The following is a 15,926-nucleotide window of genomic DNA, read 5'->3' on the forward strand; positions in this document are numbered from 1 at the left end:
ATATTAATTTAATTATAATTTATTTTCCACCATAAATTAGTGCAGAAAATTTCTCCAGAATGCAGGAATGTATCTGTTTAAATTCTGCTCAAAATCTTCTGCCACAATCAGCATTTTATTATTTCTTCAAAGTAGTGTTAAAATACTTTCTCATCTTGTTCTTGTGAACCCAATATTGTACATAGTCACATCTCTAATCTGAGCCTTTATGTCACCACCATTTTTCAGAACAAAATCATGCACTTGTCTGAGATGTAAACATACTTTATTTGTTACATACACATACATGTAGCAAAATTCATCCTCTGCATTTAACCCATCCCTGAAGGGAGCAGTGGGCAGCCTCTGTACAGTGCCCGGGGACCAACTCCAGACTGAAATGCCATGCCAGGTCAAACGGCACTGACTGGAGAACCTTCCAAACATGTTTATACTTTATTTATAAATATACAAATAGCACTTTAAACTCAGTTGTTAGATAGATTTAAAAGTGACACTCAAACTATCTTAATCGCATTATTTTACCTGGTAGGCCTGCATCATTACACATCAACTAGTTTTCATCAATTAAAATAATTACAAGCTTCATTGTTTGCTCATGGTATACATTTGAATACAATTCTGGAAATGGGCAGTTGTGTTCATTTGCGGCCTCAGGACAATAATATAAATTTTGGGCAGAAAGTAGCCCCAGAGGAAGGCCAGAACACTGAAGAGCGTGGCAAACACTTGTGCGGCCATGGTGAACGAGTTTCTGCTGATGAGGTAGACAGTGAAGAAGGTCATCCAGGAGATCATGTACACCATGAGGCTGAAGGTGACACACTTGGCCTCGTTGTAGTTGGCTGGCAGGTCTTTGCCCATGTAGCTGAAAGAGAAGCAGAGGACGCTAAGCAATGACACATAAGCCAGCTCAAGGCCTGCACCAGGTGAGAGGGTGTCACTGCACTCCAACACAATGCTGTCCTCGTAGAAGTCAAGATCCCGGGACGGCTGGGGAGGGTGGATAGCCACACGGACCACAGATATGAGCAATATGGTGACGGACAATAGGAAAATGGTAAACTCTGGTCCATGCTTTTTGGCCCACTTGTCATAGACCGGCGGCAGCTTGGATGCAAATTTAAAAATGCAAACGATTTGGAGGGAGCGCACTGTGATGCAGGCCAGGCACACAGTGAAGCTGAAGATGAATAGAGTCTGCTTGAGGATGCAGGCCAGATGAGATGGCTGGCCAAAGTGGCACAAAGAGCTCATAGCGGCGGCAGTCAGGGCTGCCAGCATCAGGAGGCAGGTGCGGCCTCCGGCAGACTTGGCCACGGGCGTGTTCAGGTTGACCAGCAGGATTATTGCAAAGCTGGAGGTCATGAGAAGACAGGTGGCCAGAAAGAAGAGCAGGGCGATGGAGAGGGGGTCGTCCCAGGCGAGCAGCAGGACAGTCCTGTTCAGACACTGCTCACTGCTTGGGGGAGCCCACTGCTCAGGGAGACACGGCTGACATGTAGTGGAATCTGAAGAAGAGGAGCAGCATTGAAATAAAGAGAAAAACTGGGGTGTAAAAGCCTGTCTTGGTTTTTGTCAAAGGTAAATTTAACACTGGTGAGTAATCAAGATAAAATGTTATGGTGTAGAAGCGAAAACACACAGCACCCATTTGTCACATGTTGTTAGGCACTTTGGCGCCTGCCTCAGGACATAAAGCATGAATACTCAGCGCCACCTGCTGGTCAATCTCACACACAACAGCTGAAAAATACTGCTGTGTTCTAGATTCCTGTTGGACTCAACAGGGAAATATCATGAAGAAGAAGAAAATAACAGAATTTCAAGATACAATTACAAAGACACAAATCAGTGGATGAACTGTCCCCTCTTCTCTGTTCGTCACTGAGACCTTTGTCCTGCCTGGTGGAGTGGGGCGTCTATTTTGAGTTTATTAGCTTTTATACTTCACAGCAACCTCTACCACATGCTTCATACATTCACTCACCTGCAGCTGATGATGCTGACATCCACAACCTTTGATTGGGTTTTATAAGCAACATTTTGCATGGCCTGTTCAATTTATCATCTTTGTCATGCACCCACCAGGATATGACATTCACAATTTGTACAAAGTGATTTTGCTCTTTGTTATTTCGTCCAACATGGAGCAAATATCTCATCTAAGAACTCTTCCCATCTGTCCTCTTTCCCTCTTTGTCTGAATATTTGTCTGGTGCTTTGACCTTTTTTTGTCTTTACATTACCACACACACTCACTGGCCACTTTATTAGACACTAGGTTGGACCCCCTTTTGGCATACTTTCAACAAGGTGTTGGAAACATTCCTCAGAGACTTTGGTCCATATTGACATGATAGCATCACAGAGTTGATTGAGATTTGTCGGCTGGACATCCATGATGCGGATCTCCACGGATCTCCAGGGATCTCCATCACATCCTAAAGATGCTCTATTGCATTGAGATCTGGTGACTGTGGAGGCCACTGGAGTACAGTGAACTCATTGTCATGTTCCAGAAACCAGCTTGGGATGATCTGAGCTTTGTGACATGGTGCATTATCCTGCAGGAAGTAGCCATCAAAAGATGGGTGCACTGTGGTCATAAAGGAATGGACATGGTCAGCAACAACACTCAGGTAGGCATTTAAACAATGCTCAGTTGGTACTAAGGGGCCCAAAGTGTGCCAAAAAAATATCCCTGACACCATTACATCACCAGCCTGAACTGTTGATACAAGGCAGGATGGATCCATGCTTTCATGTTGTTTACGCCAAATTCTGGCACAAATTCAATTCCAGTCTGGCACCAACAACAATGCCACGTTCAAAGTTACTTAAATCCCCTTTCTTCCCCACTCTGATGCTCGGTTTGAACTTCTACGTGCCTTAATGCATTGAGTTGCTGCCATTTGATTGGCTGATTAGATATTTATATTAACAAGCAATTGAACAGGTGTACCTAAAAAAGGTGACAGAGAGTGTATCTTGAGGAATGTAGCAGCTGGACAGGCCTGGCAGTCGAAGCAGCATGTGTGTTGGCCTGTCAGCAGCTTCTTGTAGCCTCTCGGGCAAGGTGGAGAGCAGATGGACAGCGGCACCTGGATGCAACCAACAGGGTTAGGCAAAGGTCATATCTAACCTTATTTGATTAAGTAATCTCATTGAGATCAGAATCTCCGGAAACAAGAACAGAGATAAGAAACACAACAAAACACAGCCAGTCACACAAAAGCACTTACAAACAGCATCAGAAACGTACATCTCCAAAAAAGGTCCAAAATTATAACTTTAAAGTCCTTGGTAATTCATTCCATTAATATGGTGCAAACTGTTGAAAGTTCAGCATTTATCAGTGGGATGTCAAGAATTAACACTTTATCATTGCATATGAATTTAATTTAATTAAAAAGTTTCAGTTGCCATTTCTGATTATTATTCATTACTGATTTGTTCCAGCCTCTTTGAAATCAGAACTAATTCATGTTCATAATTTTATAATTTCATAACCCTTTTGCAGATTTCTTACTAATAGTTATATTTGTACAGCATTTCATTTTGAAAAACTGAAGAGTTTTTAAGCTTTACAAATGTTTTACAAACACTCAAAAATACTTCAGTAGATCTTACTGTTCTTGAACCTCCAGTCTTGGGCCACTCAATTTGATCAGCATTAATGATGAGCTTAATGGGATCTGGGCGGAAAGAGCCCACCTGTCTGACAGACCATTGCGTCCCCCTCCAAACCCAGGTTACAATGTCATATCCTTCAGGTGGATTACCATTCGCATCAAAGTACACTGAGGTGTTGTCCAGAGAGAATCGCACCTGCTTTAGCCGCAAGAGAATCTGAGGTGGGGAGAAGAAAAAGGAAACATCAGTGCCTAAGTGGTTCTGAGAGATTCTCATCTTAAACAGACAAGTTTACATCTGCTCACCTCCCATGGATACACGTTCCTCTGTTGGCACTCTCCAGAATCACAACCAAGTGCTTGGTGCAATGCATGTGCCACCGCATACACCGCCTCATACACATTGAAGCAGGAGGTGAGATCATATGTATCCAGCGAAAAATTATTTCTGGCGAGGCTGTACAGGTCTGTGCTCTGTAGACAGTCATTGTCTGAGCTCATGGTAACATTAGACACCTTCTGGGTGTCACTGTGTTGCATTGAAGCCTGAAATACCTTTCTCTCAAACTCCTTAAAACCAGATATGGCTGCATATTTGATGGATATGCCGATCACAGTGCCGATGGTGTGGATCCCAGTTATCCCTGATATAAGAGAGGACGCCGACCAGTCCTCCGTCCCAATCCACACCTTATCTGTCACGTTCCGCTCAACAACATACGGGAAGAAGCCACTGAGTATTGTCTTGCTGGAGAAGACCACAATGGTGTTGACTTTTGTCTTCAGCATGCTTTCTACCATGTTCCTCCTGGTCTGGACTGTGTCAGGTGTGGACGAGGGGATGACTCCTTGGTAGGCAATGCAGATGCCGTACTGCGGTGCTTGCTGGGACAGGCTCTGCATTCCGTCCAGGCCATAGGCGTTATCACTGCCTAAGAGAGCGACCCAGGTCCAGTTGAAATGAATCAGAAGCTGGATCATAGCTGCCACCTGGTTCTTGTCACTGGGAATAGTGCGGAGAAAGGATGGATAGAGGAACTTGTTGCTGAGTGATTCCCCTGATGCTTCATAAGAGATCTAAAATAAAGCAAGAGCATGTGAGGGATGCTTCGATGTTGTATGTGCACCTTTTCATGTCATGTGGAATATTTAATAATTCAAGGGCCATGATCAAATCTTTCCAGGTAATAACTTACTTCTGGTACAAGATAGGCTCCCAGTAAAGCAGCAGGGGTGAAAGAGTTGCTGCTGCTGTCCGGCCCAATCACAGCCACTGCCCTTTGACTGTTGTTGTAGTTTGGGTCTGTGTCTCCCTCTGTCCCATATATAAAGGGGCTCTGATCCTGCTGATTTACTAGGTCCAGTGCAGCCAGGAAACTGGCCTGTTTTGAGCAGGTGTCATACAACTGGTAGCCCAGCTTCACCCCTGGTAAAAGAGGCTGCGGCCCGGTGTGGTTGTTGATTTCTTCCACAGCAAATCTCATAGCTTGCATCAGGTGAAATCCGTGTTTGTTAGGTGGACCTCTAGAAAAGGTAACGTGTAAAGGGGAAAATGAATTAAGACATGTCAAGTAAAACAGTAAGAACAAGAATAGTCCAGACCACCAGCAAGATACATTTAACCAGTTCGAAGTTTTATGGCCAGTAAAACAGTAAAACTCACTCATCGCATGGAACCAAAGCAGGCAAACTAGCACTTGGTGCAACTGCCTTATGGAGAGGAAAGAGTCCAGCAATGGTGAAGTTGCCCCGCAGTTGCATCCCCTGTCCGTGAGAGGTGTAATCCAGTTCCCCATTAGCTAATTGCAGGATCAACCAGCTTAAGGAAAGAAACACAGCACTGGACATGTCCATACTTTTATCTCCACCTCACACAGCGCTTCTTTGGGAGCTTGGTGTGGTTTGCAAAACGGATCAGGACCTGCTTTTAAAAAGGGTGGATTGATGGAGGGAGGGATGAGATGACACTTTTGCGTCTTTCCGGAGAGTGTTGGTTGAGTGAAACGTATTTGCATGTTGGTGTGAATGTGGAGTTTCCCCCCCATTAAAATCAACTGCATAAATGTAATAAGCCATAAAAAGGGAGAGTGATGTTTTATTCTATTGATCTATAGTTGTTTCAGTTTATTAAAGCTGTTTAAAAAGATTGATATTGAGAACAAACTCTTGTCTAATTTGAGTCTAAATTTAAAGGATTTTCAAAATAACATTCTTGGTCAATGTTTTTGTTTATCAGGAAGGTCACTTCAGAATTAAAATATGCTTTATGTACACTTCAACTGAATAATAACAAGTTGATGCTTTGATGCTGTCATTTTTTGCCAGGTCACTCATGACACAATGTGCAGGTTCAAGAAGGCCAAAAACATCTAATCTTGTTGTATTTTTATTTTATCATTTTTAATATCTTATGTTTAGCATAGGACCTATTTAGAAATGATGCCCCTCCAAATTTAAGACCCTTGCTACACGATATTCCAAGTCAGTTATCATTTCTCACATCTGCAGTTAAATTCATCTGTAAGAAAAAAAAAAAAAAAAAAAAAACGCAAAGAATTAAGTTTTCTATTTAAAAAGAAAGCAAATCATGATAGAAAAAGTCAGACACCATAATAATTAAACATCACACACAGAAGTGTATAGCTTTCTAGGACATTTGAATGAGTATGAATGTTTTATTTTCTAATTTCACACACTGATGATTCCCTCGCAAACAGAAGAAAGCAGTGGTAAAATCAAATGTGACTTTTCACAGCAGACATTTTTTACTAGTCATAGCAGGAAAAGTACAGGTGTAATTAACAACAATAATGACTGCATCCCATGTAAGTGAATCAGTTGCATAAGGGGCGACTGTGGCTCAGGAGGTAGAGCCCGTTAATCAGAAGGTCGGCGGTTCAATCCCCGGCTCCTCCAGGCTGCATGTCGAAGTGTCCTTCAGTACCTTGGGCAAGACACTGAACCCCAAATTGCCCCTGGTGGCTGTTCCACCAGTGTATGAATGTGTGTGAACGTTAGTTTCCGTTTGAGCACTTACGCTCAGTGTATGAATGTGTGTGAATGGTGAATGCAATGTAGTAAAAGCGCTATACAAAGACAGAGTATTTGCAGGCGTCATGGCAGGAAAAGTAAAGGTAAAATTGAGCTTGATATTTGAGGTTCATTTTGTTAAACACACCTGTTGTACTTACATACAATTTGCCTGATGCACACCTGCGTCCAGGACCCAAACCCATTGTTTTGAAAGGAATATTGTGCATTTTGCCATCCGCAGTATCATGGAGGCAAATGGGCATGTAAATTCCCATGTCTGTACAAACAAAAAATTTAGTGATTTGCATTGTGCTAAGCTTTCCCACTTTCAACAGAAAAAGTGTTTGGTAATATCTTTTATCTTTTATTTATTTTATTATAAGATTAAATACACATCTTTCTTATGAATAACAGAGCGATTGCAAATAATCATGTCAGTGAGCCAGCATGCACAGTATGGCCCTGGGACATCAAGTGGAATCAACATTATTAATGTTAATATTTACACCTGTGCTTTTCCTGTCAATGTTTATAAACTGTGAAAAATGTCTATTTTGGGCTTCTATCATATTGAATGTTTTAAATTTTATTTTTTAATTTTAAAGATACAGATTGTTTTGATGCCTTTTCTCTTTCTCTACTTTGATTGAATCCCCCTGATCTTCTGCTCTTTTGTTGTTACAATCACAAACTACGACTCAGAAGGTTCTATCTCAAAATCATGTTTGAATTGATTGAAATGTGATGCCTTTATATACATACCTACAAAAATCAAGTTCATACATAAATATGTTCCTGTTTCAGGATAAATAACAAACAATAAACAAATACCTTTGTGAAACTCAAATAGTAGGAGATTTCTGCCCAGCACTATTATTTATTAAGAGAGTGAATCAAGGAGTCATTTGTAGACTATAGCGTCATTATAATTTATAATAGTTCTACAATATGTTGATGAGGATTGTAGTCAAAACTCTTAGGCAGTCTCAATGTGCTGCTGACTCCTTAATATAAACCTCACAATCCACAAACAACAAAAGAATAAATACATCTTAGTTTCAGGTTCATCAATCAAAAATATTTTCATTTATCATACCATTTTATCATGTTTTATCATATGTTTTTAAAAGTTATAACTAAGTTATACCTGATTATTTCAACTAAATGATCAATTCATTACTTTGTTTATTTAATATAATATTACAGCATTCAGTTACTGTATGATGAACCCCCTCCAGTAAATTAAGAAGAGAAAACCCAAACACGTAACAAAAGTAAAAGACCTAAAATAAAAACATATTTATAGCTTCTATTTCATAAAATCAATAATCCAAATAAGTTGCATCAGTTTTTTAGTGTTTTTTTTATTTAACAAAATCAACAAACAGACATTGTTTGAGCTGCTAGATATTCTACATGGTGCACTATTATTATATACTAAGTATAAAGTAAACAAATCTAACAATAGTACTTTAAACTGATCAAACAAGTCTTTACATTACAGTAGCCTAATGAATGCACATGTTTGGGAGGCTTAGTCTTAAGGAGCCTATGTACTAAAACTACATTAAAATCTAATCTCAAAAATAGATTAGAGGAAGACTTTTAATATAATATATTACCATGTTGTGTATGTGAAATTTGCCTATGAACAATATGAGATTTACACTAAGGAGTTAATGTTGTATGGTCTTTTCCCACAGTTGCAGCAGAATGCCCAGTTGTATTGAAAATATTCCTGTATATGAGTCAGAAATGTACTTAATTGGGGGGGCAATCTGATTCTGAATCAGTGTTACACATTGTGCATTTATTGACAACATTGAAGAAAATCCTTACATGGGGGGTGGGGGGGTGGGGGGGTTATATTTTCATCCCTGGATAAAGGGATGCCTGGCTCTGTTTACGTCACTACTGTGCGACGCACATGTTGAGGTGAAAGTGCAAGCTGCCATTTTTTCGAAGGAATCTTCCTAGTTAGACAAGCAAACACAAACTGTGAGTTTCACCGTCACTCTTTAGCAGTTTTGTTTCATCTCTCGGCGTACTGGAGACATATTCTACATGAATATTACAGACGCTAGGTTGATTTTTGGTTAAAGCGCAGGCTTATTAGCTCAGGGCTGCACTGGTCTGCAGATGGCTGCTTAGCTCGGCTAGCTAACGTTAGCTTTGGCTGTAAACAAACACTACAGACAGAAGCAGGTGATAAACGAGCTTAGACCTTGCAGGTTTGTTCAGTAACGTTAGATTTGGTCAATAATTCGGTCAGATAAAGAGCTAACTTAACGTTAGAAACGTATGGTTAGGTGGAGCGGGGAGCAGGAGGCAGTTTGATGTTGCATGTCTGGAAGTTAACTTACCGACACAACTTCAGTTTTGATGACAGTGCGAGTTTCTCCAAACCAGGTCGGAGCTCAGTCGCTTTAGAGCGGGTCGGGGTCAGTCGGGTCACAGGGGAAACACACACTTACACCGGCATGTCGTCCTTCTCTGAGTCGGCCCTGGAGAAGAAGCTGACGGAGCTGAGCAGCTCGCAGCAGAGCGTGCAGACTCTGTCTCTGTGGATCATCCACCACCGCAAACACTCTGGCCTCATCGTCAAAGTGTGGCACAGAGAGCTGAAAAAAGGTGAGTGCTGCCAAGTATATTAATATATGTTGTTGATTTTCTGCAACAAAACACAATACTGGTAGCGTGAAACTTCATAGATGAGGTATGTAATGTAATGTGGCATCTAGGACATCTGATAAAGAGTAGCTGCTAGTAACTTAGATTATCCATTTGTAACAGGTTGAAATTGTTATAGAGAGGACTTTGTCTCAGATTTCAACAGCTGTTTTCAAACCTGAGTGTGATAAGACAATAGTCCAAAAATATTCAGAAATCACACAGAGATGATAAATAATGATAAATGCTATCACAAGTAAGGAGTCCAAAATAATGTACTTAAGTGATCAAGTAGCTCATTTATAAAGGTGTGAAATTAAGAAAAAGCCATCAAATCTTAACATTTGAGACACTGTGACCAGAAAATGTTTGGTACGGTGTGTAATAGCATACCTACAAGTTAATGGCATTTACTGAAAAGGGTTTTATTGATGTGTGTTCTATTTTATTATAAAGTATTAATTATTTGAATGGCTGAACAAATCTGAGATGCAGAGGGCTTGATCCTAGCTAGATCAGAAATACACACAGAAAAGCTGTTGTTTTTTAAGTAACGAGGCATGACTAAAAAAAAAATGCTATAATGACTTAACATACTGGGAAATTGGTTACTGAAGTAGAATATATAGGTATGTTGAAGAAAAGTAGCTCCAAAAAGACAGACTGATGATAAAGTATTCTTTCCTTTTTAATCTTGAAATCTCATGATTTATGTGTCCTCCAGCTAAAAGCAACAGGAAGCTGACGTTCCTCTATCTCGCCAATGATGTCATCCAGAACAGCAAGAAGAAAGGACCGGAGTTCACCAAAGACTTTGAGTCTGTCCTTGTCGATGCCTGCTCCCATGTTGCCAGGTAGATGTAATGTGACCCCTCACAATGTGCTGTGTGAAAAGTGCGTGTGTTTGTGAGCGGGTCAACGTGTGTGTAGATAGGTGGTAGGCCTGCTGCCAGAAGCTTTTTAAGAATAGTTTAGCATCTAAATCTGGTCTTCTTAAAAACCTGCTTCTACATCTTAGGTTTGTTGTATTCTTTCCTTTTTTGTTTCCTATTTTCTGCAAAGAAATCTACTAAAGGAGTTTTGAGGGGTAAAAATAATCTCGTCCTCTGCTGAACTCTGCTGTTCCCCGTCCTCCCTACAGTGAAGCAGATGAGAGCTGTAAAAAGCACATGGAGAGACTGCTGAACATCTGGAAGGAGAGGAGCCTCTACAGAGCCGACTTCATTCAGCAGCTCAAACTGGCCATAGAAGACTCCAACAGCCCAAGGCCTTCAGGTGAGATTAACCACTTTGTTACGCCTGTACATGAATATATACAGTATTTGTGACTGGTAAGTGATACCACGGAATTTGGTTTTGATCTGAAACCAAGCAGGGCCAGGATCACTGATATTCAAATATATCACATTCAGAGTTTTGATTACATTAATTTAGAAATAGCTGAATGGTGACTTACTTTTATAAAATGTCTATGGAAAATGGATTTGTTTCAGAATAACCTAAAAGTTATGTTTTTGGGGGGAATGTCTATTTAACATAAAAAGAGATAAAAAAGGCAAACAATTGCATGAAATTGGTGGTATTGTAAAGAGGTCAGTTTCATCTATAGTATATATATATAGAGGATTAACTACATACTTAAGTGATGTTTGTTCCTCGGTTTCTAAACTTGACTCTGCAGAAGAGAAGAAGCCTGTGAAACGGAGCTATCAGAAGATCCAGGAAGAGGAAGACGACGAAGACGACGACTACAGAAGCCACATCTCCCCATGCAACACGGACATCTCCGCTACTCAGCTGGTAGGAAGTCAACATTGCACCTGAATGGCACAAAATACTGAAAAAAAGTCCTCCCTCTCGTTGTTTGTTTCTTTCGCATTCTACTCTGTTCCTTTTGCTCTGCTGTCTTTCCTCTCCCTGCTGTCATTCCTCACTTCTTACATCTCTCTCATTCTCCCACTGTTTTTTTGCTGTCACATTCTCTCCTCCCTGATCACTCCCCCCTTCCTCCTTGACTCCTGTTAACTGTCTCCCTCTATTCCCTTTAAACACACTTTGACACACCCTTATAGACAGAGGAGCTGGTGAAGGCCCTGCAGGACTTGGAGAACGCTGCATCGGGCGACGCAGCAGTTCGTCAGAAGATCGCCTCGCTTCCACAGGAAGTCCAGGATGTTTCCCTGCTGGAGAAAATCACTGGTAACACCTGAGTGCTTGATAAGAGATCACTTTTCTGTTTTATATTGATTTTATTTCTACATGGATTTGCAGTGGTATTTCCCCCTCATTATTAAAACATGTGCTTGATTATTCTTTATTTGTTTAATTTTTAAAATTCTCACATTGTTTTGCTGTTCTTGTGTAATTTCTGTATCAAGTGGGACTGTCTCTGTTGTAGTGAGGACTGTCTGAAAATGAGATAGGAGATTGCAATGATAAAAGTAATATGATCACCTTTGGGGGAAAACATTTAAAGCAAATCCACGCCCGAACAATAGAAAGTCAAATAAGATGAGCAGTGAAAAATAATAAATGAAACAATGCATACAATGCTGAAAGTAAACAATTTACAGTTGTTAAACTCGGGTGTTATAGTGTCGGTTTATAGCAACATTCTGTACATGATGTTGAAATGTGCACATTATAGTAATCATAATAATAGTATTTGTATAGAACTTTTATAAACAGTTTATTAAACAATAAATGTTGACCAGTATAGGACAAAATACACCGTAATAAAAAATAGAAATAAGAAAATGTTGCGACAAGAGTATATTATAGTAAAAAACAAACAAATTGAGTGAATGCACAGAAACAAAAACAGTTTTTAAAGAAATTTTAATGTTTTAAAAGTTATGCCTAAAGAAACTTAAAAAAAACTGTCATATTCTGTGACCTTAACAACCCACTTTGGTGCCAATCTAGACAAAGAGGCCGCAGACAAGCTTTCGAAGACTGTGGATGAAGCCTGTTTGCTGCTGGCGGAGTACAATGGCCGACTGGCTGCAGAGCTGGAGGACCGGAGGCAGCTGGCTCGCATGCTGACTGAATACATTGGCAGTCAAAGGGAGGCGCTCATGGAGAGAGAGAAGAAACTAGAGGCAAGGCACCACATACAAAACAACATACAGGGAACTGTGACTAAGATCTCTTTCTGAATCTCTTTGTGTTTAAGTTTCTCCTTCACTAATTAATAATGATGTTGAGTCATTAATGTCTACATTTTGTTAGTATTTACTGGTCTGGTTTGTGTTCACAAAGGCAAAACTCAAAGAGTCCAGATATTGTAAACAAAAGCTATGTGGTGGAAATGGCTTATTACACAATTATTGGTCATACAAGCTCGACAGTTTGCATGAATCCATTTTCCTTCATTTTATTGCTGAATATTTATAGTGTTCTTATTCACCTTCTCTAGTAATTGAGAAGCGTTCTATTCAGCACTTTCCATGACAAACTGTGAATTCAACAGCCTTTACCTTAGATCAGTCAGAATTGTGGCTCTGACAGCAGTTTGGCTGTCAGAGCATTAACACAGAGGACAAGAACATAGTGGAAAGACAGGTGAGCAGTCTGATTTTAATACTGGTTTATTACAACTAAGTCTTTATTATAAATAAGTCTATTTACTTTTGTAGTCCTTTTGGTAATATTGTTGTATTCGCCATTAATCACTTCCATCTGGAAAGATGGCAACATCACTAAATAAAAGTCAGACAAGGCAAGAAACACAAGGTGAATGGTAAATATCTGGTAAGCATACAAAAACTGTAAGTTGTAAATATGCACCATAGTTTATAGACCGACTTCCTGGTTCATCTTTGACCAGCTAGTTTGAGTACAGTGCAGTAATAACTGATAGATATGATGACCAAAACTATACAAACAAGACCCAAGTTGTGATGCACCTTAATCATCTTTTAAAGCCACATACTGAGACCAAAAGGTGTTTCAGACATTAAATAACATAAATAAAGTTTCTAATTTTCATCCAATTTCATATTAACTTTAATATCACAAGTTAGAATAATGTAAACCTCCTAACAGTTGGGTCTCTGCTCATAGGTGGGTGAATGTGATGTAGTGTAAAGCACTTTGAGTGGTCGAAAAGACTAGAAAGGTGCTATACAAATACAGCCAATATGTGACAGTTTATACCGGAATTGGGGGTGAAACCGGAAAATGTTCAGACTGTAGATCACCGAGCCCGGTGGAAAGCTCTGAAAGCCTAAATGTGTATGTCCGCACTGCGCTCCAACAAATAGAAGCGAGAGCTGCAGCTCTTGTTAAGTGACCTCTTGAAGTGTCCTTCTTTACTGTACCAGAAAATAACTGGTAGGTGGTGCTGAAAATGAGAATAATTAAGATTAACATGACACACAGATACGATACCTCACAGCAAGAGGTTCTGTGGATCGAGGCCCAGGCCTTTCTTTGTGGAGTTTGCATGTTCTCCCCGTGTCTGTGTGGGTTCTCTTCATGTCTCGAGCTTCCTCCCACTGTCCAAAGCATAGCTTAATTGGTGACTCTTTGCCCTTAGGTGTGAACGTGTGTATGACTTGTTTGTCTCTATAGCTGATGATGCACAGAGCAACTTTTAGAGCAATCGTGCAGGGCAACATTGTTGTCAGTGGTAATGGGTAAAGATTACTAACGTAATCCCCTTCCCCCACCACTCCGCCACCTGCCCCGCACCGCCGCTATCCATTTAAAACATAGTCAGACTTGCCTCTAGCAAGATTGTCCAGCACCATTGCTCAAAAAGTTGCCCCGTGTATCATCAGCCTATGAGTGAATGGGCAACCTGTCCAGGGTTCACCAATGACAGCTGGGATTGGCTCCAGCCAGGGGTGGGACCTGAAAAGAAATTGGCCATTACATTGAGTGGCACCCTATCAGACAGAAAGCTGTCGTTACAAGACATTTTAAAAGAGTAAATAAGTAACCATTTTTAGCTCATGTCTGTGCTGTGTCATCTTGTCCTCTGCAGGAGTATAAGCAGAAGCTGGCGAGGGTGACCCAGGTTAGGAAAGAACTAAAGTCCCACATCCAGAGTCTCCCCGACCTCTCCCTCCTGCCCAATGTGACAGGGGGTCTGGCCCCGCTCCCCTCGGCCGGAGACCTCTTCTCCACTGACTGAGAGGTCTTTGCCCTGATACACTGTCCCCCAATGCCCCATCCCACCCAAACCCAGCGCCACCTTTGATTCACAAAAAACTTCTAGCTGTGTCTCCAGCCAGAGGACACTGTGGTCAAACCTGCAGGACAAGAGGGAGGAAGGGACATTAGAAGGGAGGTTTGGTGAAATCAGAACGCTCTGCAGAGGAGAACAGAGACTCTGTCAGTCTGGATTTTTCAGGCTTCTGCTTGACGGACAAGGATTCCACTCCACCAGCTTAGAAAGAATTTTTTTCGTGTTTGTTTTTATGTTTTTTTTTTTTAATGCTGGTATGTCAGTGAACTAGGAGGAGGGGTGGGGTGAAACAGACATGTTGGTTGTCAGGTGTCAATCAAAGTGTCTTTCTGTGTGGTATATTTTGGATTCAGCAAGCAGAGGATGGGCTGATTGCTCTCACAATGCTCAGAGGTTGTAACAACACTGTGAAGACGATGTACCATTCATTAGTTTTATTTTTCAGTTGTGGGCGGGGGGAAAGCTTTTTATTGACACATAGTCAGATAGGTGGTTTTGATGTGTGTGTCCAATTACAGAAAATATTAGATTGGGTTCAGTGTATGTTGCTTTTTCGTTGCTTAATGAATGATCAAGCATATTCATTTCAGTAACACCTCATAGATTGTGTGGGACAGCATTATCCTCATAGTTTAAAGTCAGTAGACTGTGTCCCTATTTGCAAGTGTTTTTCATTTACAAACTAAAACAATTGAAAGAGCTCGTTCATTTTTATGCTTTAAATTGGACACCTGCTTGTAATCTGGAAAAGCTAATTATTCTCGTAAGTGTTCAAGACAAGGTTTGAGTTTTACAAAAAAAGTTGTGGAAGTTTGAGGAAACAACAACAAAGACAAAGTTTGCTTTCCAATAAACTGCCTGGTCTTTAGTTGTATTAAAAAAAACCTGAAGCCCTAAAACTCAAAAATACTATATTTTCTCACAGGGCCAAACAGGTGAGAAAAACAAAAGTAAAGTAATTAAGTTTTAGTGTGTGTAGAGCTGTGACATATGGAAATAAAGAAAAGTTGATCAGATGAAGACCCTTTTCTAAAATTGTTATCACAATTTTAGAAATATCATAAGATGTGTTTTGGTATAAAAAAAATGGTTGTCCAGTTACATTAATTAAATTAGATGTAATATGAAATGGACTGAAACTGTCATTTTAATTTATTCACAATATTAAATTCTCACAGTGATATTAAAATGAGTAATACTTGCTCAGTCCTACCTGTGTGTAGATGTCCAGTGATGGAAGATTTTACTAAAGAGTAAAAGCAGCAACACATTCACCTCTACAGGTCCCTTTCTCAGGTTTCTTTTTAAAATGAGGCGACACATTACAAATTCCCAAAATCATTTTGGCACAAAAGTGATCAAAGGTTTTGTGAGTAAACAACAGTTCTCTTTTA

The 15,926-nt window shown here is 40.3% G+C and overlaps 2 protein-coding genes across 3 annotated transcripts; one reads left to right on the forward strand and one right to left on the reverse strand.

Annotated features, from left to right (window-relative positions):
* Nucleotides 1-220: 220 nt before the first annotated feature.
* LOC119905681 (taste receptor type 1 member 1) lies at nucleotides 221-6,137 on the reverse strand. The gene is made up of 6 exons (XM_038722932.1): nucleotides 5,299-6,137; nucleotides 4,832-5,159; nucleotides 3,942-4,712; nucleotides 3,634-3,852; nucleotides 2,992-3,104; nucleotides 221-1,519 (listed from the first exon to the last, which is right to left on the reverse strand). The coding sequence occupies exons 1-6, from the start codon at nucleotides 5,487-5,489 to the stop codon at nucleotides 586-588; spliced, it is 2,556 nt and encodes an 851-aa protein (XP_038578860.1). The 5' UTR covers nucleotides 5,490-6,137; the 3' UTR covers nucleotides 221-585.
* Nucleotides 6,138-8,584: 2,447 nt separating this feature from the next.
* Nucleotides 8,585-15,610, forward strand: rprd1b (regulation of nuclear pre-mRNA domain containing 1B). 2 transcript variants are annotated; one of them, XM_038723057.1, is made up of 8 exons: nucleotides 8,585-8,666; nucleotides 9,078-9,299; nucleotides 10,063-10,192; nucleotides 10,480-10,613; nucleotides 11,020-11,138; nucleotides 11,411-11,537; nucleotides 12,264-12,439; nucleotides 14,329-15,610. In XM_038723057.1, exons 2-8 carry the CDS (start codon nucleotides 9,149-9,151, stop codon nucleotides 14,476-14,478), a joined length of 987 nt encoding a protein of 328 aa, XP_038578985.1. In that variant the 5' UTR covers nucleotides 8,585-8,666; nucleotides 9,078-9,148; the 3' UTR covers nucleotides 14,479-15,610. The 2 variants fall into 2 exon arrangements, with proteins under 2 accessions (XP_038578985.1, XP_038578984.1); XM_038723056.1 differs by having other exon boundaries at nucleotides 8,596-9,299.
* The last annotated feature ends 316 nt before the right edge of the window (nucleotides 15,611-15,926 follow it).

This window comes from Micropterus salmoides, unplaced genomic scaffold, assembly GCF_014851395.1.
Source record: "Micropterus salmoides isolate LMB-PRFRI ecotype aquatic unplaced genomic scaffold, ASM1485139v1 Ms_hic_scaffold_16, whole genome shotgun sequence".
Taxonomy (NCBI): domain Eukaryota; kingdom Metazoa; phylum Chordata; class Actinopteri; order Centrarchiformes; family Centrarchidae; genus Micropterus; species Micropterus salmoides.